General features: G+C 36.0%; 2 protein-coding genes across 5 annotated transcripts in view; one reads left to right on the forward strand and one right to left on the reverse strand.

The window, feature by feature from the left end:
- The window catches only part of LOC128858329 (uncharacterized), a 38125-nt gene extending 28738 nt beyond the window's left edge, over nt 1-9387 (reverse strand). The window contains exon 1 of one of the 2 annotated variants that reach the window (XM_054094502.1): nt 8388-8477. Coding sequence is in view for 1 of the 2 variants with exons in the window: in XM_054094503.1 (XP_053950478.1) it covers nt 8388-8455 (68 nt within the window). In the remaining variant the exon portion in view is untranslated. Of the gene's footprint in view, nt 1-8387 lie in introns of both variants that reach the window. The other variant, XM_054094503.1, reaches the window with a different exon arrangement.
- Nucleotides 9388-10714: 1327 nt separating this feature from the next.
- LOC128858330 (kelch-like protein 22) lies at nt 10715-15268 on the forward strand. Of its 3 annotated transcripts, none has more exons than XM_054094505.1 (5): nt 10715-11110; nt 11167-11946; nt 12196-13054; nt 13686-14066; nt 14138-15268. In XM_054094505.1, the coding sequence occupies exons 2-5, from the start codon at nt 11728-11730 to the stop codon at nt 14623-14625; spliced, it is 1947 nt and encodes a 648-aa protein (XP_053950480.1). In that variant the 5' UTR covers nt 10715-11110; nt 11167-11727; the 3' UTR covers nt 14626-15268. The 3 variants fall into 3 exon arrangements, with proteins under 3 accessions (XP_053950480.1, XP_053950479.1, XP_053950481.1); XM_054094504.1 differs by having other exon boundaries at nt 10715-11081; XM_054094506.1 differs by having other exon boundaries at nt 10715-11081; nt 11664-11946.
- Nucleotides 15269-27930: the final 12662 nt, after the last annotated feature.

The raw sequence follows: 27930 nt of genomic DNA on the forward strand, positions 1-27930 counted from the left end.
GTAACATTTCATTTTGAGAGGAAGTTACTGGATACATTTTTACTTGTAAAAATTAGCCTTCTGTTTCTTTTTGATCCATAAAGGGAAGCGGGGTGGTTGGTTTAAATGTTCTACAAAAGTAATCCTCATCAAAATCTTCTTAGAATATTGACAATAATATTTCTATCAGAAATCGATACGCGTATTAATACGTGGACTGAAAAGTCCAAGGTCTAACACACACCTCTCTTCCACTTAGTACTAACCTTAAAAAGACAGCTGTTAAAATAAATATCTTCATATTCTATTCATTAGTTATTACGTTAAGAGTGACGCTACTTTTGTTATTTTCAAAACAATGGATCAAAAAGAATTTTGTGTTTTAATTTTACACAGCTTTTTGCTGGGGGAAAACCCCGTTCAAGCTTAGCAATGGCTTAAAAAGTGTTATGGGGACTCCACTCCATCAGAAACAACAATAAAACGATGGTTTGCTGACTTCAAACGTGGTCATACAGCCACCGTCCAAATGAGGCGGTAACATAAAAAAAATCCACAAAACCGTTTGGAATGATTGAAAAGTGAAGTTCCGTGAGTTAGCTGACATTGTAAAGAACATGTTGGCTTTATATTGCATGAGAATTTGACTATATTAAGAGAAAGCGCTTTTCAAAATGGGTGACGTGTTTGCTCATAATTTTGTTTCATCAACAGTTAAACAAAACAATGGCGAAACTACGTGAATTGAACTTCAAATTGCTCCCACATGAATGAAGTGATTATCGCTGAAACTGAGGCCTATTTTGAGGCAAAAGATAAATCGTTCAACAAAAGTGGTATTGAATTGTTATAGCGGCACTGGAATGATTGCGTTGTTCTTGACGGAAATTACGTTGATGAATAAAGCTGACACATCCTTTCTTATTTAAATTGTAAAAGTATTAAACAAAACTGAGCATTAATATAATATTAATTAAATATCCCAACAGAACGCTTAGCCAACAAAAAACAAATTTTTCCGTAAAATAACCGGATTCATTTTTTATGAATAAAATACAAATTTATAAAATAATTAATTTCGCTTAATATTAAAGAACATAATTATTTTAAATGCATACAAGTTGTTAAACCACTCAGATTTATTCCAAACCCACTAAATCTTCTTAATTGAATTTGTGCATTTATTATATGTACGAAGATGATTTAAAAACTCAACTGGAAATTATCTCATTCAACTGCTTCTTAAACAATATTAAGAAAATCAAATAAAATTGAAATGTAGAGGTAAGAATTTTAATTCCATTACAAAAGGGTTAAAAAAAACAACATAAAAGCACCACAAAAAGCTCAAATATGACTTCAAAAGAGCTCTGAAATTCATTGGCAATGAGACATAAGACGCACCGAAATCATTGGATTTAGAGTTATTAGACTCCTTTCAGCATAACTCCGTGAAACGGAAAATCGCTCATTTAAAGCTTCAAAAAGAGCGCACCTATGAAGGAAAAGCTTCGAAATAAAAAAGTTTATAGTTCAGTAAAGAGTTTTTAGGATCCTATTAGAAAGCCGGACTGCACCTGTTGACGACAGTGTGTCTATGAATCCGAGAGCATTAACTCGACGCTGTTGTCAACAAGCCCACAGTAGACAGAGTTCAGATGGTGTGGCTAAAATCAGATCTTTAATGGGTTGTTAGTGATTTTGAAGTAATCAGCTGATTTGCTGACGTAACAGCGGATGCGACATTCTGTTGGTGATATAAGAAAAATCAACAAAGGCATTGATCGTGTTACTTTATTGCCGCCTGAACAACAACTGATTAGAAGCGGGTACAATTCTGCGGCCGAATCTATTAGGTTGTAGTAACCAAAGTTACAATTACAATGTTGCTTCTGATGACCGAATCTTGTAATCTATCATCCTTACAGCAACTGTGAGTATAATTTGAATAATTCGATTAACAGTGCAAGTAACTCAGAAATTGGATGCAAATGAAGATCTTTTTCTAAACCTATTTTTACATTGAATTGGAGCAGCAGGAAAATTATGGTGATTTTGCCTAAAAAGTATTATTTCGGATCAGGCGAAATTGCCGTATTAGGGGGGTAGTCCCTCATTCCGCGCGTCGAAAACATTACAGACAACAGAGAGTGATACATAGACATACGAACTAATTTTGTTGGTTTTTGATGGCGCTACATTCAACCACAAGTCGTTCAGCAAGTAATTTGTTTACATACTAATTTCGATGATCGTGAAATTATGCGTAACGGTCAGTTGAATTCCATCGTGTTGCGATTTGACCCTGCTAGACTTTTTAGTGGGATGCTGTTAAGATCGATGCTATACCGTCAGTCCACAAATAATTCAGATGCTTATATACAACATTATTCACGTTCAGGGCACATTGAACAGGTAGTAGCAGTAGAGCAAAAATAAGAAGAACATATGTATTTTGTTTTTGCCTCTGAACCCTAGAATGTCAAAATCTATTACTATATCTACTGCTAACCTTGTTCTTGCTATTGCTGAAATGCGAATCAGACGAAACCATAAGAAATGTGAACAAAATTGAGGATGGGTTACTTTCCTTTTTTTTATCAATTAAGAACTAGTCGATGGTACACCCTTTATATATTACACTTAGCATATTAGAATTAGCCTAAAGCTTTCCAAACACCCTTAAGCTCTTGTTTGTACAGTTATAAATACTATACATCGTTCATTTACGAAAATAAAGACACATAAATAAACGATTCAATATATTCAATACATTTGTAAATACGCACAATGCCGTATGTATGTTTGTACTTCTAAAAATAAATAACAAAAATACATATATGAATTTACATTAATGTCGCACGTATTTTAAAACTAGTTTTTATGGAGGACGTCAAGAGCTGTTGACAAAAGTTTTCTTGAATAAATATAATTATGGCTTCATCAAACAAATATGTACAGTGGCTCAATAAAGAACTCGGACAAACCTTAGTTAAAACTTTGTATAAAAACACTGCTAAAATAAAGGCAATTTGAAACAATATTTTTCGATTTCTAAATGCTTTATTTATATAATTTAAGAAATAACAAAAACATAAGATAAGTCGTGTGCACTTCTTTTACAATAACAAAAAACTTTCAAAATGAGGAGAATTCACGCCAAAAAAGAACTCGGACATGGAAATTAATTTACTTTAAAAGCCAATAAAAATAAAAATTAATATTTTGTGGGAAACCCTTTGGATTTAATAACAGCATTAAGTCGTTTCGGCATTGACTCCACCAAATTTCTGCAAACGGCAGGATCAATTTTAGCCCATTCGTCCTTAAGAGCAGCTTCGAGGTCCTTTTTGTTTGAAATTTTGTGATTTTTGAGTTTATTTTCCAAATGCGCCCATAAATGCTCAATGACGTTTATATCAGGGGACTGTGGTGGAGTTTCGAGCACTTTCGGGCAGTTATACATCAACCACAAGCGAACATCAAGCGCCTTATGCTTGGGGTCATTGTCTTGGTAAAAATAAAATTGTTCCTTCATACCCAATTTTTCAGCACTTTGAATTAAATTTCTTTTTAAAATTGAAAGATATTGCTTGTGATCCATTATGCCATCAACAAAACAAAGATTTCCGGGTCCGGAGGCGAACATACATCCCCAAACCATCACTGAACCGCCACGGTGCACCGTGTTTAACAGTGGCACGCAGGTTTTTCTCTTTCAGCTCCTCATTTGGCTTCCTCCATACATACGACTGCCCATCTGATCTGAATATGTTGTATTTGCTTTCGTCGCAAAATATCACATCTTTCCAGAATTCAATGCCCTTATTTTTATAGGGCTTTGCAAAATTAATTCGTTTGTTTTTATTTTCCTTACTAATGTAGGGTTTTTTTCTTGCGACTCTGCCATTGAGGTTGTTTTTTCTTAGAACTAATCGCAAAGTTTCTGGATTGCAGACAATTTCAAGATGTTCTTTAACTTGTGTTGTAAGTTTTGGAGCATTTAAATGAGGATTTGCTCTGACTTGGTTTACTATCCACCGCTCGTTAGCGTCCGTAAAAAGCTTTGGTCGTCCTGTTTTCACTTTGTTTTCTACAGTTTTTTTTTCTTTAAAGCGTTTTATGGTGTCACATACAGTTGATCGCGGTCGATTTACAAGTTTGCCGATTTCACGCATGGTTTTTCCATTTTTATGTTGCTCAATAATTATTTTTCGCACTTCCACCGAAGTTTGGCCACGTTGTCGACTCATTTTACAAAAAAGATAAAAGAAAATGCGTACTTGACACAATTTTCTTGACACAATTTACTTCCAAAACTGTCGATCGTTCCTCAATTAACTATATATAATTTAAAAAATGGGATTCCCCCATTTAAACTGTCAGAAATTACGAAGTGATGCCAGATGTCCGAGTTCTTTTTTGGCGTGAATTCTCCTCATTTTTTAAGTTTTTTGTTATTGTAAAAGAAGTGCACACGACTTATCTTATGTTTTTGTTATTTCTTAAATTATATAAATAAAACATTTAGAAATCGAAAAATATTGTTTCAAATTGCCTTTGTTTCAGCAGTGTTTTTTATACAAAGTTTTAACTAATGTTTCAAAGATTTTTTCACACCAAGATTTCTATTTAAGTCCGTTATTATATTTTTGAAATTGATGGAGACATTACATCGACTTGGCGAATCATGCAATAAATTATGCCCCTCAAGAGCATACGGAAGTATAATTTATTGTAAGATTTGGTAAGTCGATGTAATGCTTTCAACAATTGTTCAAATTCCCTATCACGAAAAACACGAGCAAATCATTATGCGAGGTGCGGCTATTGAATAACGGTACTAGTGGTGCTATAGAAGATGTGCCAAACGCCAGTTGTCTAGTTTGAGGCCTTCTCTTTCGAATGCAGTCCTATCGCTTCTTTAAACAAAGTAGTATAGTAATAACCCTCGTTCGAATTAATGGTTTTTGGTTCGCTGGCAAAATATAAACATGTTGTGAAATTCTACATGGAACTTGGAAAACTCTCTCCCTAAAACTTAGAATTTATTGAGAGAAGTGAATGACATTAGGGAGATCGGATGACCTCCAGGCCGTTGAAAAAACGATTGCAATGGAATGTAACTGTGTAACCGGATAAGTCGGAGGTTTCTGCTGGAATCCTAACCTCCGTAGGATTTATAAAGACTTGTCATTAGTAGTGAGTAATGCAAATTTTAAAAATTTTTGCCGTAAATTGTGGGCTGAACTCTGTTTGTCTTATCCTAGCAATTTAAAATACTATTGAAGCATTTTTGCACTGCTAAACTGACAGTTCTTATATCCGGGGCCAAGTAATAATTAACTTTGGTCTGAAGATTTATAGTGTACTCACATACTTCGTTGAAACCCAATGAATTTGTGAAGACTAAGAGACAATTGTAGTAGTATTCTTCTTTCTTTTCCCGTAGAAAAGCGCTCGCGGTAGCTACTAAGATGACTTCACAGCAAGTGACAATTTATGTACGGATATACTTATAAATTCATCTTACGTAGAAATAACTGTCGAGGGAGCGTGGATAAATTTTGTCTTACGAATTGGGGTGCTTATCCTTAATTAATAATTGCTTTGAGAATTGATAGATATGAAAATAGAGGCCTTATTATTCGCAATAACTCATCCATCCCATCAGCCGCCGTAGCCGAATGGGTTGGTGCGTGACTACGATTCGGAATTCACAGAGAGAACGTCGGTTCGAACCTCGGTGAAACACCAAACTTAAGAAAAACATTTTTCTAATAGCGGTCGCCCCTCGGCAGGCAATGGCAAACCTCCGAGTGTATTTCTGCCATGAAAGAGCTCCTCATAAAAAATATCTGCCGTTCGGAGTCGGCTTGAAACTGTAGGTCCCTCCATTTGTGGAACAACATCAAGACGCACACCACAAATAGGAGGAGGAGCTCAGCCAAACACGCAAAAAGGGTGTACGCGGCAATTATATATATATATATATATATATATAACCCATCCAGATCCACTTCTTTTAATAAAAATAAAAATAATACTTTCGGCCATACTAGTCCTAGATGCTTTTTTCTTCTCATTGGTGAAGCAAATGCGATGATGTTTCTGGGGTAAGTCGCAGAATCGAAAGGAGTCATTAAAGTCATATACAGAGCTTTACAATCTGCAGAGGCCGAAGACAGAAGAAAAATAAATCTTTTGATATTTAACCTCACAGTAAGAAAAGGGAATTGAGCTTCTCTAAGCCAGAACTATTGATCTCACAGGATGTGCATTACTGATTATAGGCACAGTGGTGAGAATTCAGGAGATGTGGCCAACATCAGACCGTTAACGAGCTATCACCGAAATTACAGGTTAGTCCACAAAGAAGGTAGAGCCAAACTTGAAATAAATATGTAAAACACAATGAATGGCACCTTGTTGAGACTAAACGTAATATAGAAAATAATGTAGTTGCTGCATACATACATACGTGGCTCACAGCCAAACTTTTCAACAAATTAATGTGATTAACGAAAATAAAATACATTTTTGACAAAATTAATATGCCATTTGGAAATACAATATGTTTTTATTTAAAATATAAAGAAAAAATCGTTTTAAATATTCAAGATATATAGGGTTTCTTTGAATATCAAAATAACACACATCGCTACGTGTCCTCCACCGTCCTTGATTATGATGCACAGATTTTTTGGTAGTATATCTGCAGATGGTTTTCTCCGATCAAAACTTTTGCGGACTAATTGGAAAAGGTTAAACTTGCCACTGTCAGAAACAATTATGGAAATTCTCATCCTCAGTTATATGACTTGCCCACTACTACCTCGTGCAGCTTGTGCGGGCTGCGCGTCCCATGAAATTAGCTTCTCTTGGGACTCTGCGGACAGTTTCAGGATGTCACTTTTTTCACAAAATATTTTTCATTTTTACTTATAATTGTTGGAGCACTCCATGCATAGTACATGAATTTATAGATTTTCACAGACTATTCGCAATATCTATATTGAATAACTGCCTTTGAAAATTTTGTCCTGTGCCGTTTTGGCCTTATTTTGCAGATGGTTTTCGCGCAATAAACGTTCAATGTTTTGAAACGGGGTGGGACTTTATTGAACTATTTCAGCGATTTTAGTTGGCTTTTGTATTCTTTACAGTAATTTAATACTATTTCAATTCAACGGGTGTTTGACGATCTATTTAAATTTCCCACAATGGACCATGATCTTTCAGTGTTAGATATGATTGGCTTGTTCTTAGACACTAATATCCACTACCTGAGTTTTTAAAATTTGAGATCGCTTTGCCACATATGGGTACGTAGGAACAATATAATTAGTTTTCCTCTACAAAATACAAAAATGTATAAATTTAAATAGGTACAAATACAAAAAAAAAAAAAAAAAAAAAAAAAAAAAAAAAATATATATGTTGGGGTAATGTATTATGATATATTTGCAAGATTTAAACTTAATACTGCCAAAAGGGATTGCTTCACTCCTTTGTCTGTGAGCCCCCTGTATGTATGTTTATGCACACATTTTTATGTAAGTGCACTTATAAGCATACCGTGCAGGTAATATGTATGTAATTATAGAGCTCTCAGTAAACATTAAATTCAAAGAGAGTAGAGCCAAAAACGTGCCTAATATTTGTTCTCCACCATAGCTAACTTTCCTTCGTAATGACGGTATTTTTTTCCAATTTTAGCTCAGCTAGAAAAATACCAACCAAAACAGCATGAGTTTGGTTTCTTAAACACCAAACAAAACAAACTGGTTATTGGATGGTCAGCACAAAATATAGCTGTTCGTCTGAGGTTTGCATGGCTTATTACCATTGCTGACGAAACTACTGCGAGTGATTCGTGTTTCAGCTTCTGGTTTTACGCAGCGCACACGAACCGATTCCCGTTAACAAATTTGTTGCTGGTTGGAAGCCAATGATTTTAGTTAAATGATTCTTTAACTGTCTTTGTGCTACAAATTCGAATTATGATTAAATGTTGATTTCTTGTGTAATTCATCCCTAATTATCGAAACGTGATAGGTATTTGGCTGTGATAATTTTAAATTGGAACTCGCATGAACGCAATTAATTCTAAGCTTTTGACCTTGTTCAACAATTTATCCATCAATCATTAACAGTTAAGCGTAAAGTAGTTTGGTTCTTCTTAGTAATTAACGACTAACTCCAACTACGGAAAATGTGCTCGGTATCTGATAAGATGCCAGTACACCGTTAAGAATTAACCATATTGCGTATTATATAAATTAATGGGCTTAAATAAAATAGCGAATTTTTAAAATTGTGTTTAGAATACTCTTTTTGAGCTTATAAATACATTTTGTATATATGTATGTACATATGTATATAGGTTTAAAATTAAAATAACTCACCTCCAATGCTTGCTATTAAGCAATCCTATTGTGCTCCCTCTTTTATTATTCGCCGAAATTCCAAACATTAAAGTGAGTATCCAATTGTCCTGCTACTGGATGACTAAGTAAAGATTGCGATGGCACCAGACCTCAGTTGGTGCTTGTATCTACTAACCAAAAAACTATGTGGTTATCGATGATTATTTTCAAAAGTTTAGTTGTTGCTGTTGCTCGAATGTTGTTGGCTCTGTTGGTGTAGCAAGTATTTATTGTATCGCTTGAGCCGTTGAAGAAAGTTAAAAACCAGTTGGACAAGTACGTAGTACGTCTTTACCCGATGAACAAAGGTATACCAGCAGTGGCTCCAAAAAAATATATATATACCATATATGTCTTATATTAGCACAGAAGCGTCTAGCGACAGGTCTTTGATGAAGTCCGTTATTAAAAGTTAAAATTGATTTATGCTACTGATTTAAGGTTTGATGCTTTTGAATGCCATATGCAAATACGTCCACTGCGTAACATATCCGTAGTTATGCCAATTATTTGTTTACTTACAAATATACGTTCATACTCATATATGGCCACAATGTCTTACTTTAAAAACTTATGCTAGCGAGTTCATTTTAGGTGCACAAAACAAAATAAGCAAAAATGTTGACGCCGCTGCTGCAACAATTTCAGCTACCAGTCTTTGTGCTTACGTGAGGCATTGTCCGCTACACTGATTTCTGTACTTGCTTCAAACTTAAGGTGGTACAAGAAACGCCATTCAATTGTGTCGGCGTTTTCATTCAAGACAGTAAAGGCTGGGATCGTTTTACATACAAAAATTAAGCAATTAATGCTGCACTTTTACAATTTCATGACTTCTGTATTGACAATTTTTATATCAAAACTGCTTTCTCAACTAATATAATATTTAAAACAATTTCCATACGTTTAAGACCGGAAAGTTGATATTCGTCAAATCAGCGAAAATACCATGAGCGAAAATCACTCCAAACACGACCAATTTAAACGAAAAACTAAAAGAAATTCAAGTGAAGCATATTGTAAAAGACAGAGCTGTATTCGTAGGCTCGTTTCATTTGAAAAAAGCATTTTTAGAGACAATGGCAGCACTGTACGGGTAGATAATGAAATTATGAATTGCGGCCAGCAATAACATTAAAGAAAGTATTTAGTAGGAAGCTACAAGTTTTGATACAATTCTGTTGATTATAATTACTATATTGTATAAATATAAAAAGCGTAATGAATTTGGAGTATTTTTGGTGTGATTCAGTTTCCCCTCTAAAAACAAACGATTCATTAAAGTCAAAGGGGGAAATCAATTCCTTATGAAAATGAATTAGACGATGCTACCGAGAACGAAAAAATGTTTGAAAACCATTTTTAATTTTTAGCTCGTACCTGAAAATGTAAGTCTTGAAATGGCTAGTATTAAATCTGTTTTGTTGTGTTTATTGTTAAATAAACGAATAAATATTGTAAAATGAAGATATTAATTATTCACGGAAAAAAATTGTACAATTTTATTACAAAAAGTACGATTCTTAAGTGAATTTGATACAATTTTGAAAATTTAATTTCACAACCCTGATGGGAAATAACGATAATTGCCCCAAAACGGAAATGAGAAACTTGTTTACGAAAGGCACGATAAAGAGACGAAAAATTCGAAAGGGGTTGTAGAGTTGTGAGTTACCTGAAATAAGTACTGTGTAATTTTCCCAGTACATTAAAGCTAATGAGAATTTTCTAGTGAATGAATGGAAATTATGAATTTGAATTGATCCAGATAGAATAGAATTAGTGTAATAATAATGTTGCGCAAAAGTTCTTTGCCATTCCTCAACAGTATGGCAATAGTAAACTTTTCCAAATCATGTATGAATGTTTTTTTTAGGGATATTATACCGATTGTAGGAAGATTATATATATATAGAAACTGCTTATGTCCTGACTTGTATACATAAATCAGGAACCTGTTTCTTTTCGACTAGTCTTGTTTCGAATGATTAGCTGCTAATTTCTATAGAGTTGTATACTGTGTGCAGAGAACGCAAATTGCATTACGTTCTCTGCTGTGTGTAGGTTCAATCTCCTCTTTGCATGGGAATGGAAGATCAAGAATATATACTACGTACACAATAGTTCTACCGTTTATCTCTATTTGCTGAGTATTTTTATCCTATGCCAGTGAATTTCTGTTTGTTGGTTAGTGCGGTAATACACTACGTATTCTTTTTTTTAGATTTTATCTAGTTGTGTTACCCTGTGAGAGCACACCTGACATTTTGCAATTTCGACTATTTCGGTTCAAACGTCATTAAGATCTTTTTTTATCCAATCAAACATTGTCTACGAATTTTGTCACTTTTATTTCCTTATATTTTGCACGTTCACGGAAAAGTTTGAACTTCTAAATAATAGTTTTAAACGTTTCGAAATTCATAAAATTTTCACGTGGATAAAGTCAAAATAACCATTTGCGGGAACTTAAGAATTTGTTTTGTTAAAATTATATTTTGTTTTTGCATTTGCAAATGTAATGTGGCCTAGTTTGAGAAGGCAAATGAAGTAGGAAATGGTGTGAAATATTAGTCGCTTTAAAACCAACTTCTTTAGGAATGCGTATGGCACGAGAATTGTATATTGCAAATTATTCAATCAATAAGAGCTTATTCACCTTCTTCAAAGAAGGTAAGAGTGTGGTTAATGCACGAGAATCGGTTGTATCGAAAGCTTGTTTTTTTCCTAATAAATGCAACTAAACGACTATTTCTAGGCAAAAAAACTGATTCATACGAGATTGGTTGTATTTACTTGATAACAATCTTCAAAAAAAGCATTTAAGAAACGAGCTTACAGCGCGAGCTGAATCGCCTCACAATTGTATGTATGTATATATGTACGTATGCGGTGGCTTCCCCAACCTTGATAATTGTTAACAGTAACCTAGACAACGAGGGGCCTTAATAACATAGCCAAAAGCCGTGTATACAACGGTTTAGGTAACGGCTTCCGCGTTCTCTGCTTGACTAGTGATAAGACACATGAGCGAATGAACTCTGTGTGCCAGTGAAGATAGCTAAAAAATCGCAACGATAATAAGGCGTAAGGGTTCATGGTAAAAGCATAGTTGATGCCAATGACATCACAAATATAACTACATAAATCAAACAGAAAAATATGTGGTAGTGTTACATTGCTTTCACACAAACTTGATCCAAGTTATACTTCTGGTATTTCCGTATTTCTTTTATCTATAATTTGAATCTACAGAAATACGATTATTAGCATACCTACTCGAATGTGCTAAAGGTTTTCAATTATAATCGCTCAAATAATGGCCGGTGGCGCTGCCTCCATATCACAGGGAGGCCCTGAAAACCGTGCTAACCCAACGTGTGCAGTTTGTGCATCAACAGCATATTCACGTAATGCAAATAATGATAATTTTATGCAAATTATACATTCCGAAGCATTGATGAAGGGTCTAAATGCGTTACGTTGTGCAGAGAAACTATTTGATGTTACCTTACTGGTTGAGGGGCGTACTTTTAAGGTGAGTGTGTTACCTTTAGATCTTTCTTTTTCATAATTTATATTAACATAGAAGAAGGTTATTGTTGTTGTAGCAGCATAAAGATTCCCCTTGCATGTCCGGGGAGTGCTGCTAGAGTGACAGTCCTTAACAGGATACAAATCTGGTCGTTCTGGTAACGTAGAGTCGGCTGTCGTGGAAAAGAACATAGAAGAAGGTCTTAATAAATTGTGTTCCAGTAAATAATGGCACAAAATATTTTTTTTGCAGGCACATCGTGTTGTATTGGCTGCCTGTAGTGATTATTTTTGCGCCATGTTCACTGATGCCATGAGAGAAGCTCACCAGTCTGAAATAAAATTAAATGGCATAAATGCGCATGGCTTAGAATTGCTTCTGGAATATGTCTACACATCCAAGTTGGAGCTAGATCGTAATAATGTGCAGGATGTTTTATCTGTATCGACGCATGTTCAGATGAAGGCAGCTATCGATGCTTGTTCACATTTTCTTGAGTCACAAATCGATTTGGACAACTGTGTTGCGATTGCCGCTCTAGCCGATTTGTATTCACTGGAGCCGTTGAAGAAAAAAGCGTATCGTTACATGTGTTCACGCCTTGATGAATTTGCTCAGACACCGGACCTGCTCAGCCTTACATTGGACCAATTTGAGCACGTTCTCGCATGTAATTATCCAGTGGATTGTTCGGAACAACGAGTTCTTGAAATTGTTTTCGAATATTGTTTGGAGACGGATCTGAAACCAGAGTTAACACGACGTCTTTTCGGAAAGGTACAATTTCACCAAATTGGAGCCTGTGCAATAAATGCCATGAAGTCCAAAGGAAATACGAGTCTCGAATCTAATATTAATGCGCTTACATTGGCCTACTATCGGGTATTGAATGACGAAATGCTAAAACAAGAGATGGGTAAATTGCGTTTAGCTGATGCTTATGCGGATGACTTGCTCTCGGCTGAGGTACTCACAAATACGCGTGGAATGGAATTGGCTTTGGTGAAGATTGGCGGTTTTGAAACAAATGGGTTAACTAATCGCATTAGCTGTTATTTGCCATCCAAGGGCAAATGGGAAAGCCTCACTGTAATACCGCATATCGAACAATGTACGTAATAGAAAATATAGGGGTTTTCAGTAAGAGCGCTTCAACTTTTGAACTTTTTTGTATAAAACTCAAACGGTTTGACTTTTTTAACTAATTTTTTTTTATTATCGAGTTTGAATATATACATTTAAGTATGAAATTCGATTTCTTTTGCATGGCCACCGCGTGCACGTTTTACGAAGTCCAATCGTTGAACCCAATTTTCGACCACGCTTTTGCATAAATCGGCCGAAATTCCAGCAATTTCGCGTTCAATATTGGCTCTGAGCTCACAAATCGTCGCCGGCTTGTTACTGTAGACCAATGACTTCACATAACCCCAAAACGGGACGGCTTGTTAAATGGACCGTAAAATGGTCGTAATGCTCTTAAGGAGCAGCAACAGAACAATTATTTTCATAAAAAATTTGCACGATTTGCAATCGTTGCTCAAGTGTGTAGCGTTTCATGATGAAATGTATACTAATGAAGTTTACAAATGGCAAGCGAAAAATAAAAAATATTGCGTCGTTCGCCCTCCCTATCGGAAAAAAGTTGAAGCGCACCTATTGAATAACCCAATAAAATTCTATTTCATATTTTCTGAGTGAATATTCTAAACTAGTTTAATCACTTATATACATTTTTCCAGGTAACTATGGGACAGCTGTGCTGGGAAATGATTTATACGTTGTAGGTGGCTCGTATGATGTCTGCCTCAAGGAGTATATCCACCCCTTTGGTTTTCGCTATTGCCCCGCCAAAAATAAATGGAAAACGATTGCGCCTATACAAGCGGACCGTTGTCGATTTTCGCTAAATGCTATGGGTAATAACTTTTTGTACGCCGTCGGAGGAGTATGTGAGCTTAATGATAATGATGGTGGCGCCGAGCTTTGGGCACACGACATGGCTGTTTCGAATTGCGAACGTTACGATGCGAACGCTGATCGTTGGGAGTATCTGCCAGCGCTGTCAGAGAATCGAAGCCAGCATGCCGGCGTTGTTTTAGGAGATCAATTGTATATATCAGGTAAACAAATAAAGTTAAGTTGAACTATAGCCACAGTAAATTTAAAACAAAGGAATATCATTTCAACGCAGGTGGCATCGATCGACACATTGTGCTTGCTTCGCTTTGGCGTTTCGACACTAAATCGAGCAAGTGGCATAAACTATGTCGGATGCCGACACCACGCGCCGACCATGTACTGATAGTCTTTGATGGACATATTTATGCTTTTGGTGGTTGGTATGAAGATCCTGTGACAGAAATGCGAGTATTGGCCGATGCGGTGGACGTATATGATACGACCACCGATCAGTGGACGACCGAATCACACAATCCTTTGCCAAAGTACTATACCGGCGTAGCGGCAGTCAAAAGAAAAGTGTATTTTATTGGCGGATTGCTCTCTACGGCAACAATAAATCGTGCCACCTCAGCCGTACAATGTTACGATTTGGATACTAAACAATGGACTTTCAGTTCGGAGTGGGAATACCCGAAAGAAGTTTGGGAAAGTACATGTGCGGCTTTTTATGTGCCACGCGAACGTGATAACGTGAAGTACTATTGGGATGATGCCTAAAGGGGAAAATTATATGAATCGGCAGTAAAAGATTTAATTTATTTACAAAGTTTATTAATAGAAATATGTATAAAAAAATACTCATGTGAAATTTAATGCTTCTGGCTGCAAATTTTGCTTCGTGAAAAATTGTCTACGTGTAAACGTAAATAATGAAAATATAAAAATGTGCGATTTTAAAAAAATAAAAAAATTGCTAGAGTAAAACTAAAGCAAATTTGGAACGATAGCTACTTTATATTTTGCTAAGCTGTCTTATAAAATGCAAGAATATTGATTTTATTATTATTATCTATTTATATAAACGTTTAGTTCTTAATCAATTTACTAACTGACATATTAGCAAAGTTTTTTACAATTCAGGAGTAATGAATCTCAAAAAAAAAAAAAAAAATAGAAATATAATTGAAAAGGAATAAATCTATTGAATATTGGATATTTTCCAGATTTGCCTTTTTTATGCAACACGCTCTTTATAAATTTTTATGGGAATGAATGTGTTGAGATAGAGTTTTCTAATAAATTATATTAAATGTATGCGTTTGTAAATAGGTTTAGATAAATTATTAAACAATACATAGTTAACCAATGCTTACTTGAATTTCTAATGAATATATCGCTTGCGGAATATTTTATTTTCTTACTGCCTTACATTTTTACTCGCATTTAAGTTTTGTTATACAAAAATACATATAAATAATATATCGGGTGTTTTTTTAGCTACATGAAAACTAAACTGTGGTTTGGCAGCTGAGAAAGGCAAACTGTGTTCGCGAAGTTCATAGCGCACTTTGTCGATTTTAAGAGCGGCTTACACGTCGACGGCATCAACGTTTCTTATTTCTTTCGAAATGAGAAAGGAGCTGCCGTTACGGAGAGCGGCGAGCGCTATCGAGTCATGCTGACTGAATTTATGTTTCCAAAAATTAAGCTAAACTGGACTGGTCAAATGGACCATGTAACTCGTTGCCGCGGCGGACATATGTCGGATATAATATTTAAAAAATAAATGCCATGAAATTATCTACCAGACTATAATGAAAAAAAAAAAAAGAAAATCATTCCAACAATATTTCTGTTGTGTTAAGTTCTCAAGCTCTTAAAAAACACCCGATACATACATAACGGTATACTATTATGTATGATCTCCTTGTCGGACAGCTGTCAGTGCTACCAATATACAACATTATAATATTTAAATCCTTGGCAGAGCCATTCAAAACTATTTAACTAACTATTTTTAAAAAGTAACTGCTTCTAAGATGCATTGCAAAAATTAATAAATATTGGATTATTTTCATATGCAAAAAATATATACATATGCATGCATGTGCATAGCGAAAATTGAAAAAAAAAAACAAATTGTTTCATTGAAATTCGCCCAGTTATAATGTTGGGAGCTGCTTGGTAAGCCTTAGAAGTTTGGGGGAGAAAATAACACTGCCCGTACACAAAGAAATTATTTTAAGATTGCAAGCCCCTGACATATTTTCTGCAACCAACCGAAGGCCTGATTTTCCTTTGATTATCTGCACTGAGTTAAAAATATTACACTTTACCTTACACTTTCTCGAAAAAAGAACAAACTCGTTCTTACGAGGATTCACGAACAGTTCTGATAGTCCCGTATCAAATTATTTAGGGAGCTTATACATTTTTTCTAACAAAGAGTGCCACTGCATAGGCAACTACTTCGTAACATCTGCTCTATAGTTCAATTTAGGCCGGCGGACCAATTAGATGTCCTAAATTCAGTAGTTTGCGCGAAGCGTTGTAGGATGAGAAAAAAAAACAATTAGCCAAATGAAGTTTTGGGGATAGTTTAATATATATTTGAACTAAAAAAAAAAAATTTGTACAATCTCCAACAATATATTGTAAGCCGAGTTATCAATAGATTCCCAGAGCGCCTTGCCACTGAAGTATCCAACTTCTGTATAAGATACAACTTGCAATTTTCATCTGAAAACAAAAAAAAAAAAAAGATTATTAATTTTGATGTAATTATCTTCGATGTGAACTAAGAAAATTGGGAGAAACACGTAAAATTCGAATTTTTGGGGAAGGTAGAAAAAAAAAGTGGTTTTTCAAGGAAAAAAAAAACTCTTCAACTGGGTAAAAAAGTCGCTTAAAAAAAGTTTTTGGATGTTTTTTTTAGTTCACATAGAAGAGAAAACATTACTGAAGATAACGCATTTTGAATGAAATGGATAGCTCGTTTAGTTTTTTTGCAATCGTGTACATAAATTAGGTAAAATCGTGAAAATGAAAAGCCGAGAAAACGCGCTTCAAACTACAACAATAAGCGCACGGTTGCTCGACGCCGCACTACGCTCGGCTCTGTAGCTCTGCAAATACTTGGAGTTTAACTCTGAAAATTTGTGTCTCATGCTCTCGAATATCTAAGCTATTGATTTCAGGAAAAAAAAAAAAATCGATTTTTTTGACCTTTTAATTGGCCCGCCGGCCTTTAGCCGCGACAATTCTAGCTGATAAGTGAATCCAATCAGAACAAATCCGATCTATAGAATTGGTGATGGCAAAGTGCACAACTTTTCTTTAGATATTTTCAACTGGAGCGGTTAAATACTATTCGGTCTGAAGTTCTAAGAGATACCAAACATATTTACCCACATTGGATATGAATATAATTTTCACTTCATTCCAGCTTATCTATCCTCGATAGTATAACACCGAAGAGAAGAAATGTGCAAAGAATGCTCAATTGCTCAGGACCCAATCATTTACGTATGAATGGCTGCATTGCACGTTTCAGCTCGCAACACAGAATACCCTTATGTCTGAAAGATTCGGTATGATGGTGGGAGCGAAGGCAACAATGATCTATGAAAGAACCAGTGAGATTTGACGACCTTCTCTGCCTTAATTAAAGAGTTTGTTTGATAAATACTTTGATGGGAGTCTAAAATTTGCACGCTGCCGTAATGGCCATTAGGTCCTGCAGAACAACGCCGCATTTGTGCTCTTTACAGCGTTTAGAATAGTGCTACAATCTTTCAAACGATTATGTGCTACAGAGCTAATTAGAGTGACGTACGAGTGCAGCATTTTAACTGGGTCGCCCTTGCAACGATGGCGACGATATGTGCAGGTTGAATTTCGTGAAGGCCATCCAAAAACGTTATTGTGCCGGAAAAAATCAGTGCTGTCGGATAATTGTCCAAAAAAGGGCTCGTGTCGATTGATATAAAGAAATGTTGAAGAAATTCAGACGCGGTGATTCAGATGACTACTCTTTGATCTATGTAAATGGGCCGAAAACAAAACAGCAATCGACAATATGGGTGTTCCAAGGTGAACTTAATCCAACAAATGGAGATTTTGACACTCAAAGGATCGAATTATTGGGTCATCCGTCTTACAGCTCTGACTTGGCACTTAGTGATTTCTTTTTGATCCCGAAAATCAAAAATAGAATGTGAGGTCAACGTTTCTCAAGGCCTAAAGAAGCTATTGAAGCCGTCGAACAGCTCGAAAGAGAAGAGCTCGGCCGCGTTACTCATAGGAACCAAGTCCTTCCTCTTCATGGGACAACATACCATAAAGAAAGAGCTGAGATGTGAACAGCTAAGGCTTCCAGATGCAGATTGGTACCATATCGAGGCATACACCAGACCAAAAGAGAATCTTAAAAGCATCCCTAAGGAAAATCTGAGAGTGCTCACTGGTATTCTCACAGGTCACTTCATACATATTGCGTAACCATTTGCAGACTTTCAGGAAGGGTTCACCGACTCGTGTCGTTTCTGCGACCATTCCGCTGAATCTCCAATACCTTTTCTTGGAATTCGACGCCACAGAAGAAGGGGTAGGTAGATATCTTGACCGGGCGCGGCCAGAAGAAATGCTTATGCACTCAGCCACTCCATCTACTATAGAGATCACAAAGAATCTTTATGTCGAAGTGCCAACCTTCTGTCATTCTAATCTAGTTGGTTCACTCATCGATTATTCAGGCGAATGGTACTAGGAGCGTTGAGTTGATTCGAAATTTGTTTATAATTTGTTTATATCCTTTCAAATACGTAAGATTTTCTTCTGCTTATTCCGATTACTTGGTGATCATTTTTAATATTAAAGCGGTTATCATTTGCAATTATTCTGCTTACTTTTTACATTGAAAGAACCTTGCTTTTGCATCAATACTCTTTTTTTGGGTACATATTAAATACGTGAGAAAGAGTTTGCCCACTGATTTTGGGCAGTAGGGCGGAAGGCATCTAACTAGGTAAACATCTAGTTGGATGCAATTATCCGAAATCATTGGGCAATTAACTGAATCGTACCCAAAATAAGCAGCTAGTTTTTTTAATTTCATACATATTTTTTTTAATTCAAACAGATTTTTTGTATGATGGTTGGTAGCACGAAATGTCATAACCTGTTTAATAGTCAAAAAATTATCCATCACTCAAAAATAGAGGTTACAAAGTGACAGCTCGAAATTTATCAACAAAAAACATGAGTATATAAAGGAGTACGTAGATTCGAATCTCCGCGAAACACCAAAATGAAGAAAAAGCTTTTTTTAATAGCGGTCGCCCCTCGGCAGGCAATGACAAACCTCCATGCCATCCAAACCTTCTGCCATAAAAAAGCTCTCCATAAAAAATATTTGCCGTTCGGAGTCAGTTTAAAACTGTAGGTCCCTCCTTTTGTGGGACAACATCAAGACGCACAACACTAATAGGAGGACGAGCTCAGCCAAACACTCAAAAAGGGTGTCCTATTATATAATATGTATATATATACAAGGTCCGGCACTCGAAGTGTCACCAACTTCAGACCGCTTGCGCAGCTGATGTACGGGCATGATGTAGTGGAATTGCATTATCTTTGACTGAAAAAAAAGAAACAACCAGCGATTGTTCGTGAGCTCGAGCATCTTAAAGTAAACAAAGTTTTTGTTTATCGCCTCATGGAGGTGGTCATCAAAAGACTGCCACTTCACGTGAAATGCTTCAAAAAGTGAAGAAGCGACTTGAGTGAAATCTCCGACGAAGTACCAATCCAATGGCGCTAGAACTGAAGATATCTGACTGTAGCAAAGTCAAGTCTTACAAGATCGAAAAGGCGTATGATCTCACACCAAAGCAGCAACAAGGCAGATTTGAGAGAGCGGAGGAGTTGCTTCGCTTAGCCAAAAGCGATAACCGATAGATAACCAGGTAAGCTATGGTGAAAAAAAAATTGTGAGTGGAACTTTGGCTGCCACGTCACTTGGAAAATTCCGTGTTGATTTTATTTTGCATATCACTAACACAAACTTATTCCCAGCCGAAAATGATTTCACACATATTCAAACTCTCCTCTAATCAGTCGTTGTTCAGATAGTAACGAAGTGTTGTCATTGGTTGATTTGTTTTCGTAGATGACTAACACAATCTCAGTTTTTTTTTGTAAACAGCTGATTCTGTCAAATTCGCTGAGACCCGGTTAACGGTCTAACGTTGGCCGGAACTCTAAAATCTTTTCACCATGACGGGGTGCCGATCGTGGTAGCGCTACTTTGCTCTCAGCGAATTTGACAGAATCGCTGTGCGTGCGACGTCGCTTTTATGCAATTTATTCGTGTGTTGTTTAGGTAATTTCTTGTTCTTCTTGCATTCTTGTTCCCATGGTGAGCGAATTTGACAGATATGCCGACGTCGTTCGTTTTGGGTTTCGCTAAGCTAAAGCTTAATTTTGTGAAACCCAAAACGAATGACGTAGAATCCAAAGTTTCCCTCAAATTTTTTTTCTCCATACCTAACGAGCAGCCCTGGTATCTATCGTCCTTGTCTTGCTCCCATTTTTACATCTCTCTCATGCAATTGCACCAATGTGACGTCACACACTCTCTGATGGGCGCAATCTTGTTTCTATCGTCCTTGGACCCCGGTTACATCAGGCGTCGTGAAAGTAGCTTAAAAAGAGGATTTAATCCTATAGTAGTTAATCGCCTTTGTAAAGTGTGGGTGATCACGCGGGGAGCATTTTGCCACCCATATTTAAAACAGTTTTTTTCAATTTAAGGACATAAAGTGACGAAAAAGTCACAGTCAGGCATTAAACTTTTAAAGTTTTATATAAAAATTATAGTTTAGAAACGTTTAGGTAAGCATTCTTCGATTTGAAACAACTTTTCGCGTGTGTCAGAATGCTCAAAGGGCACTCTAGCGCTGAAGTCGATACCTTTTTTTCCGAGCGCTCTTTTCCAGGATTTGTTGTATTGTGAAGATGTTATCTTTGGTAGGCTTGCTTTAACTGAGTGGTAGGAATCTTTTTACTTCTCTTGTTGTTTCCAAGTAAAGAATTAACCATCGGCTAATTTGTTTTTAAATCCATGCTACCTTGACACTGACAGCTACTATATTTCGTGCACAAAAAATTAAGTGGCAGAAATTCTATGTTTTGAAATACTGAAATTTTACTTCCAAATCGAATTCTATGTTGTCGAAACAGTGCAAATTTTAAATGGCAATTTCCATTGAGATACTACATCAATCTCGAATGCATTGTCGAGTAAAGTGCATTTTCTTCTCTATGTCTTTGTTAAAAAGCATAATTATTCGTATTTGGGTAGTTATGGAGTAGCCAATGCATGCTTAACGTATGGTTATTTGGCCCATTTTTCTGGCCAATGAAATCCACAACAAAGTTCAATGCCAGCAGAGAGCATTACATTGACTGTTAACCAGGGTCTTTTTGCAGCTCATTGAAGAATTTGATGATCAGCAAAATTAATTCACGCACTACACAAGTTGAGCAGCAATCGATATTTTGGGCACTAAGTTCGATAATCATGCAATTAGCTATCTTGGTAATACAAGTAATCCTCAACGGAGCTGAGATTTGACACCGTTAAATTTTGTTGGTCAGATGGTTTTAAACCGACAGCCCTGAAACCGAAACTTACAAACACGATGGAAAGAATTCAGAAGGTGTGGCCAACATCAGACTGTAAACAGGCTCTCAGTTATTTTAAAGGAATCAGCTGATCTGCTGACATAAAAGGGGATATGACAACGGTGTGAAAAAAATGAAATTGTGTTGATGATATACGAAATAAATCAATGTAGCCTGCGCTTCATATTGCTTAGTTGCCGCCAGAACAACGACTGGTTGGACGAGTGTGTGGATACCTGTGAAATGAGCGGGCAGAACTCTGCTGTCAAGTACCCGATGACGTGGTAGTCGAAGTCATTCTCAAAATTTTACTTCGGATGGCCAAGTCTTGTAATCTACTCGTACTATCCTTCACTTATTCAAATGTGCAACAAAACGACTGCAGAGTCAGCTGAGAAAACCAGTTAAATGACATTGTATTTCAAAATTATTCGTAAAGTTTACTCTTTCTAATAAAGCAAACATCATTGAAAAGTATTGAACTGAGTTTTTTATAAACGTTTTTTTGCGCTTGAATCACCAATAGCCCTCTCTCTGGCAGACAAATGTGGGATAAGATGCCAAAATATAAAATTAATCAATCTCTATACGCTCAATGACGCACTTTTAGCGACATTTGCCATTTACAGCGCTGACATTACAGACATTTGCCATTAGCAGAATCTAAAAAAATGAAATAATAAAAACAATCTGAAGAAAGAAATACACTGCAACTGACATGTTGTAAGTAATTAACGCCACTATCCCCCCGCTTTGTGCCATTTGCTTACGTCAACCATGAATAATTTGTATTTGAACGATGCAGATTGTGTAGTATATCGGCACAACGACATCCCCATGGCACACAAATATCTTCTTTCTTATGCAATAGTGCGGCTCCAATGCCCACACAATACGCCGTAGCATCAACAAGAAACAACCAAAGAGATGCTGGCCAGTGTTTAACCAACACATTCATATACATATATACTTATAGTATAAAAGTGTAAAGGAAGGGTAAAACACCTCGTCCCTGTTGGTCATTTATTGGTAGTTGTGGTATGAACTTAGAGCCACAAATACTGTACATGCGCTGTGTATGGCATATTATTGTGCCGTCGAAACAAAAACTTTGCTAATTGCTCTTCTGCAACTGCTGCAACTATTGGCCTGCCGTTACTTGCTTGCTGCTGCCGATGCTCCACTTCAGTACTGTGTGCATGTCATATAGCAAGTAATGTGTTCAGTTCGCACGCCGTAAAGCATGCAATGTAAAAGTGTCGACTCAGCATTTGACAATTTGGAAAAAGTGCGAAAAAGCCTTTTTGTTGCACAATTGTTTGCAAGTACCCTCTATTAAAAAAAAAAACGAAATTTTTAAAATTAGGTTCTTTCCAGTTTATGTTTTGTACTTTATTAAGCCATATATACACATTCTGATTCGATTGCCAGTTTTGGAAGTTTCTTCACTTACATAACGATTTGAATGGCCATATTTAGCCAAATTTCATGGGAATAGATAATAGCTTTAGGCAAGCATGTGAGCAATATTTCTTTTCTTCTAAAAGAAAACATTAATAATAAACAAAACAAAAAAAAATATTTTTTAATGAAAAAAATAAATAAATAAATAAATCCAAATCAGAACGAAACAAAAAGAAAGACATATCATATTCATATCAATTCCTGCATATCCGTCCAAAAATGACGCCATATGCTCTTTTAACCTCTTCCGGTAAAATGTCGTCATTGGTTTTTCATGCCATATCGCAGAATGGCGAGCTACACTCGTCATGCATACTATTGAATGTGATAATTAATTTAGTTTAAAATTTCTAGTGTACTAAATTTGGCAACACCTTTTTTACTTGTGGAAACATCACAGATCCCTATCACATATTGCTTACCGTTAAAATTTCTTGGTACAAGTCACGAGCGAATTGTTGTTTGTCTGTAAGATTTCAGATTTTTTAAATAACAATAAAATGGTTATCTCATGCACTTTTTTCATTATTAAATCATACCGGAAGGAGTTAATAAAGATTTCAGGTTTTTTTCGGAATATAAGCTGAATTTGTCGGTAAGTATGTATTATCGTAGTTAAGGCGGAGCGAAAAGAATTATTGCAGTTGCATATTTTGTGGTTGAGAGGTTAAAACAGTAAAATTCGTTTAGAGTTTGTAGTAGCGTCTGTTGGCAGTTAAATCCTTGCATACATATGTATATAACTACTCAATTTCCATTAGGCTGATTTATTCTATTGTACTCCGTAGTTATACATAAACATATTTGTTATTACGAGGGGTGCTTTCAATATTTATGGATGGAATGAAAATGAAACCTGGTGGCAGCCTGTTATAGCGAGAATTTGTGCACTTTGTAGATCATGTTAGGAAGAGCTAATACGCATGCGCAAATATCCTAATAGCCTAGACAGAAGATGGCATTAATCGGAATTAACGGCTTAATTCGGAATTATCTCAGAAATTAAGTGCAACTAATTCGGATTGACCACTATACTTAATTCTCATAATTAGGTTAATTTTCGATGGCAACATTCCCAAAAAATTACAGTTAATATCTATTTTGAATGAGAAATAATGAAACTTTTAGAGAGAAGAACAAGAAAGACTGAATGCACTGATAGTTTGCACTAGCACGTTCGAGATTACATTAATTGTTTTGATATTTCGTAGCAGTTTGAGAAATTGCATCCCGGTGAAAGACCAAAATGAAGAACAAGTTTTTTCTAATAGCGGTCGCCCTTCGGCAGGCTAAGGCAAACCGACTAGAATATTTCTGCCATGTAAAAGTTCCTCATAAAAAAAAATATATATATATATAGGTATATCTGCCGTTCGGAGTCGGCTTGAAATTGTAGGTCCCACCCTTTGTGGAACAACATCAAGACGCCATCCACAAATGGGAGGAGGAGCTCGGCCAAACATCCATAAAGGGTGTACGCGCCAATTAATATATATACATATATTGAGAAATTGCAATTTAATATTTCTTTTAAATAAATAATTATTTTATAGTAGCAGCAGCTAACACCCGTAATTGTTGCATGCGGTCCATCTTTTATTGACAAAACTATTCAATAAGCAAATCCTCTGTTCACTAATCCGCGTAACAACCGTCTGTCAACTACAATTTTAATCAGAATTAACTGCGCCGGTAGTCCGGATTAACGCCGCATAGTCTATAAAATAATACACATCTTCTATTCGCCAATTCTCTGCTCACTATCTCTCAGCTCGCCTCACTTGACGAAAAAATTACATGTGAAAGCAACAACAAAGTTATCGAGCAAAATTCACCGCTAGCGAGTATGGTTATACCTCAAAGATGATAAAATACAAGTTTGCGCTTTCCGAGTTCGCTATGTCGTCAGGCTCCATGAATAAACAAATAAAAGGAAGGGGAATTACTTGTTTGTGAAGCGGAAGAGTAAGCGAAAGCAATAGAAACTTGCTAACACACACGCTCAACACACACACACACACAAAATGAGCGTAGCTTTGCCACGACGGTGAGATGAGATGAGATGTGTGAGAGCGCTGAGAAGAGATTGTCAATATAGAGAAGATCTGTAAACAGAGAATATAGCAGAAAGAAAATGTTGTTTATAATCAAAGACAAGAAAAACGATGTAAACAAAAATCTACAATTACGTCAGCTCAACAACAGATTCTATCATATTCGCTGTGAACCGAGTAGCGATCCAGTAAATGTGCATTCGCCTAACCGTGCAGCATAATTAATTTACACCCCAAGGAGCCTCTGAGTTTTCGCTGACTAAAAGAATTTCCTACTTTTTGACTTTGGCTTCATTGGTTGAAGGAGAAAGAACCCACTTTGGCCAAAAAAACACTCGAAGGTCTTTTGCGAAATTATAAAACCTTTTTTGATTCGAAATAAAATATTCGTTTTGACTCTATAATCCAAAAATATATAGTAAATAGTGGCCTTCGTAAATATTAGCCTACACATCGATATTTCGTTATGCCAAAAATGTAATTACAACCAAGACATCATGTAATTACTATTGTTAAGTGCACATCGATATTTCGTTATGCCAAAAATGTAATTACAACCAAGACATCATGTAATTACTATTGTTAAGTGCGTTTGCCTGCCTAAGTCATGTATATACACTTATGTATGTATATACATATGCATTTTTACATTTTCTAAAGTCATTTGCATTTAGGTAGTAGGCGTGTAAGATTAAAATATTTACATACTTTTGGAATTACAGTGCACTCGCGGTAACTCGAATAGCCGCTAAGTCGAACGACGTGCTAACTCGAACACATTTTTTTCCCTATTGACTAGTTTGTAACTCGAACAATATTAAAGCTCTATAACTCGAACAAAAAAACAAATTTATTTGTACACACATTCTTTTCAAACATGTACATTTTGTACATACATACATATGTAATAATATAAATATATATATGTAATATATATAAATTATATGTATACTAGTGTATTGTCCATATGAATATTTCGACGTTAATATCCCGTTAGTTTTCTGGGAACAACATCTTGCATTGACCAAATTGCTTTAAATTTGTCATTTGTAGTGTATCAGTGCATGTGAGTAATGGATCGTAAAAGGTTGAAGTGTTTAACATTAAAAGAGAGGGCTGAAGTCCTTAACAAAATTAAACGTGGATGTAGTGTTACTTCTCAAGCGAAGGAATATGGGGTAGACAAGGCAATTTTAAAAGCAGTAAACAACACGTTTTTGGGGCTTGGGAAGAGGAGAACTTTAAAAGCTTCTGAGTTTCCTAAAATGAAAGCCGCTTTATACAAATGGTTTCTGTCCCAAAGAAAAAAGAATTACCCAATAAGTGGACTCATCTTGAAAGAACATAACATGAAAAACATAATTTACAGGTCGAATTTTCGCTTTATGATGTTAGCAAATGGAATGATGGTGCCGAATTTACCGACACAGAAGTAATAATTGAAACTAGTGATTCTGAGTCTGAGTTTAACAACACAACTGAGACATGTGAGCGGATATCATCTGAGGAGGCAGTTAGCTCTATCAATAAGGTAATTCAGTGGGCCACAACTGAACAAGTAAGCCCCGCAAAGGTTAACACTCTTCAATTGCTGCGTGAGAAAGTCATATTCAACATTGCTGCAGGCAAGAAAAGACAAACACACATTACAACTTTCTTTTCGGCCTAACTTTTCTGTAAAAACTGACTTTTTTGTGTTACTGACACAAAGACTGCCAAATATTTGATGAAAAATATTGAAACGAATTAATTATTTTAAACATAAGTTGAACAAATTCGATAAATCGAACAGCGCCTGTTTTAATTAGTTCGAGTTATCGCGAGTGCACTGTATTTTAGAAATAAAAAAATGTGAAATGTACATTTTGAGTGGTCCATGTAAAAGTATAGGTATGAGTTCAATAAATTCACAAAAATATTTTTTTTCCGTTATATTTTTGGTTTATTCGAAGTTTCAGTTTCCAGTAGCATTTTCAAAGAAAGTGAGCCAATGGTGTCACCCCCCCAAAATCCTCTCCAAACTCTCACTCTTTCATACTCTGTGAGAATGCACGCGACGATCACATGCGGGTCTTCCGACCCCAAATGCGGTAGTTTTGATTGTTAACATATCCGCCGAGATAATAATGTGCTTGGTCAAGAAAGATGATTTGACTGTTTGAAAAATAATTGAGGCTTTCACATTAAGTTTGCTTTATTTCCCAGTTGTTCACGCGAAAAGTGATTTATTTCATTCCGCAGAGGTACTATACTGAATTATTAACAAGATTTCTAGTGGGAAAGAGCTGCAACTGTCGAAATGACATATGATTAAAAAAAAAGACTACATGGACCAGCCTGCATATTACCCTTGAAGCTTTCGTGAAAGAACTCTTCAAATTTATATTCTTTCTTCGTATTGATTTGGATGGCGTATATTTCTCCGATTTTACGTATTACTCATAAATTGACGTTTATATCTTTTTGGCTTTAGCATAACACGATATACATATATATCGGGTGTTTTTTAGCTGAATGAGAACTTTCGATATCGATAACTATGGTTTGACAGCTGAGAATGGCTTGAAGTCAACTTTACTCCATTAAGGGAGTTCTGCATTGACCGTAAAAAATGGTAGTCCGATGGTGCAATATCAGGGATATTTGGTGGATGCATCAAAACTTCCCAGCCATGCTCTCCCAGTTTTTGCCGAGTCATCAAAGGTGTGTGTGGCCTAGCGTTGTCCTGATGAAAGATGACGCCCTTTCTGTTGATCAGTTCTGGCCGTTTTTTTTCGATTGCTTGTTTCAATCTCATCAGTTGTTGACAGTAAATTGTAGAATCAATCATTCGAGCAGGCTGGAGCAGCTCATAGTGGATGATTCCTTTCCAATCCCA

The sequence above is a fragment of the Anastrepha ludens genome, chromosome 3 (genome assembly GCF_028408465.1).
Source record: "Anastrepha ludens isolate Willacy chromosome 3, idAnaLude1.1, whole genome shotgun sequence".
NCBI classification, from domain to species: domain Eukaryota; kingdom Metazoa; phylum Arthropoda; class Insecta; order Diptera; family Tephritidae; genus Anastrepha; species Anastrepha ludens.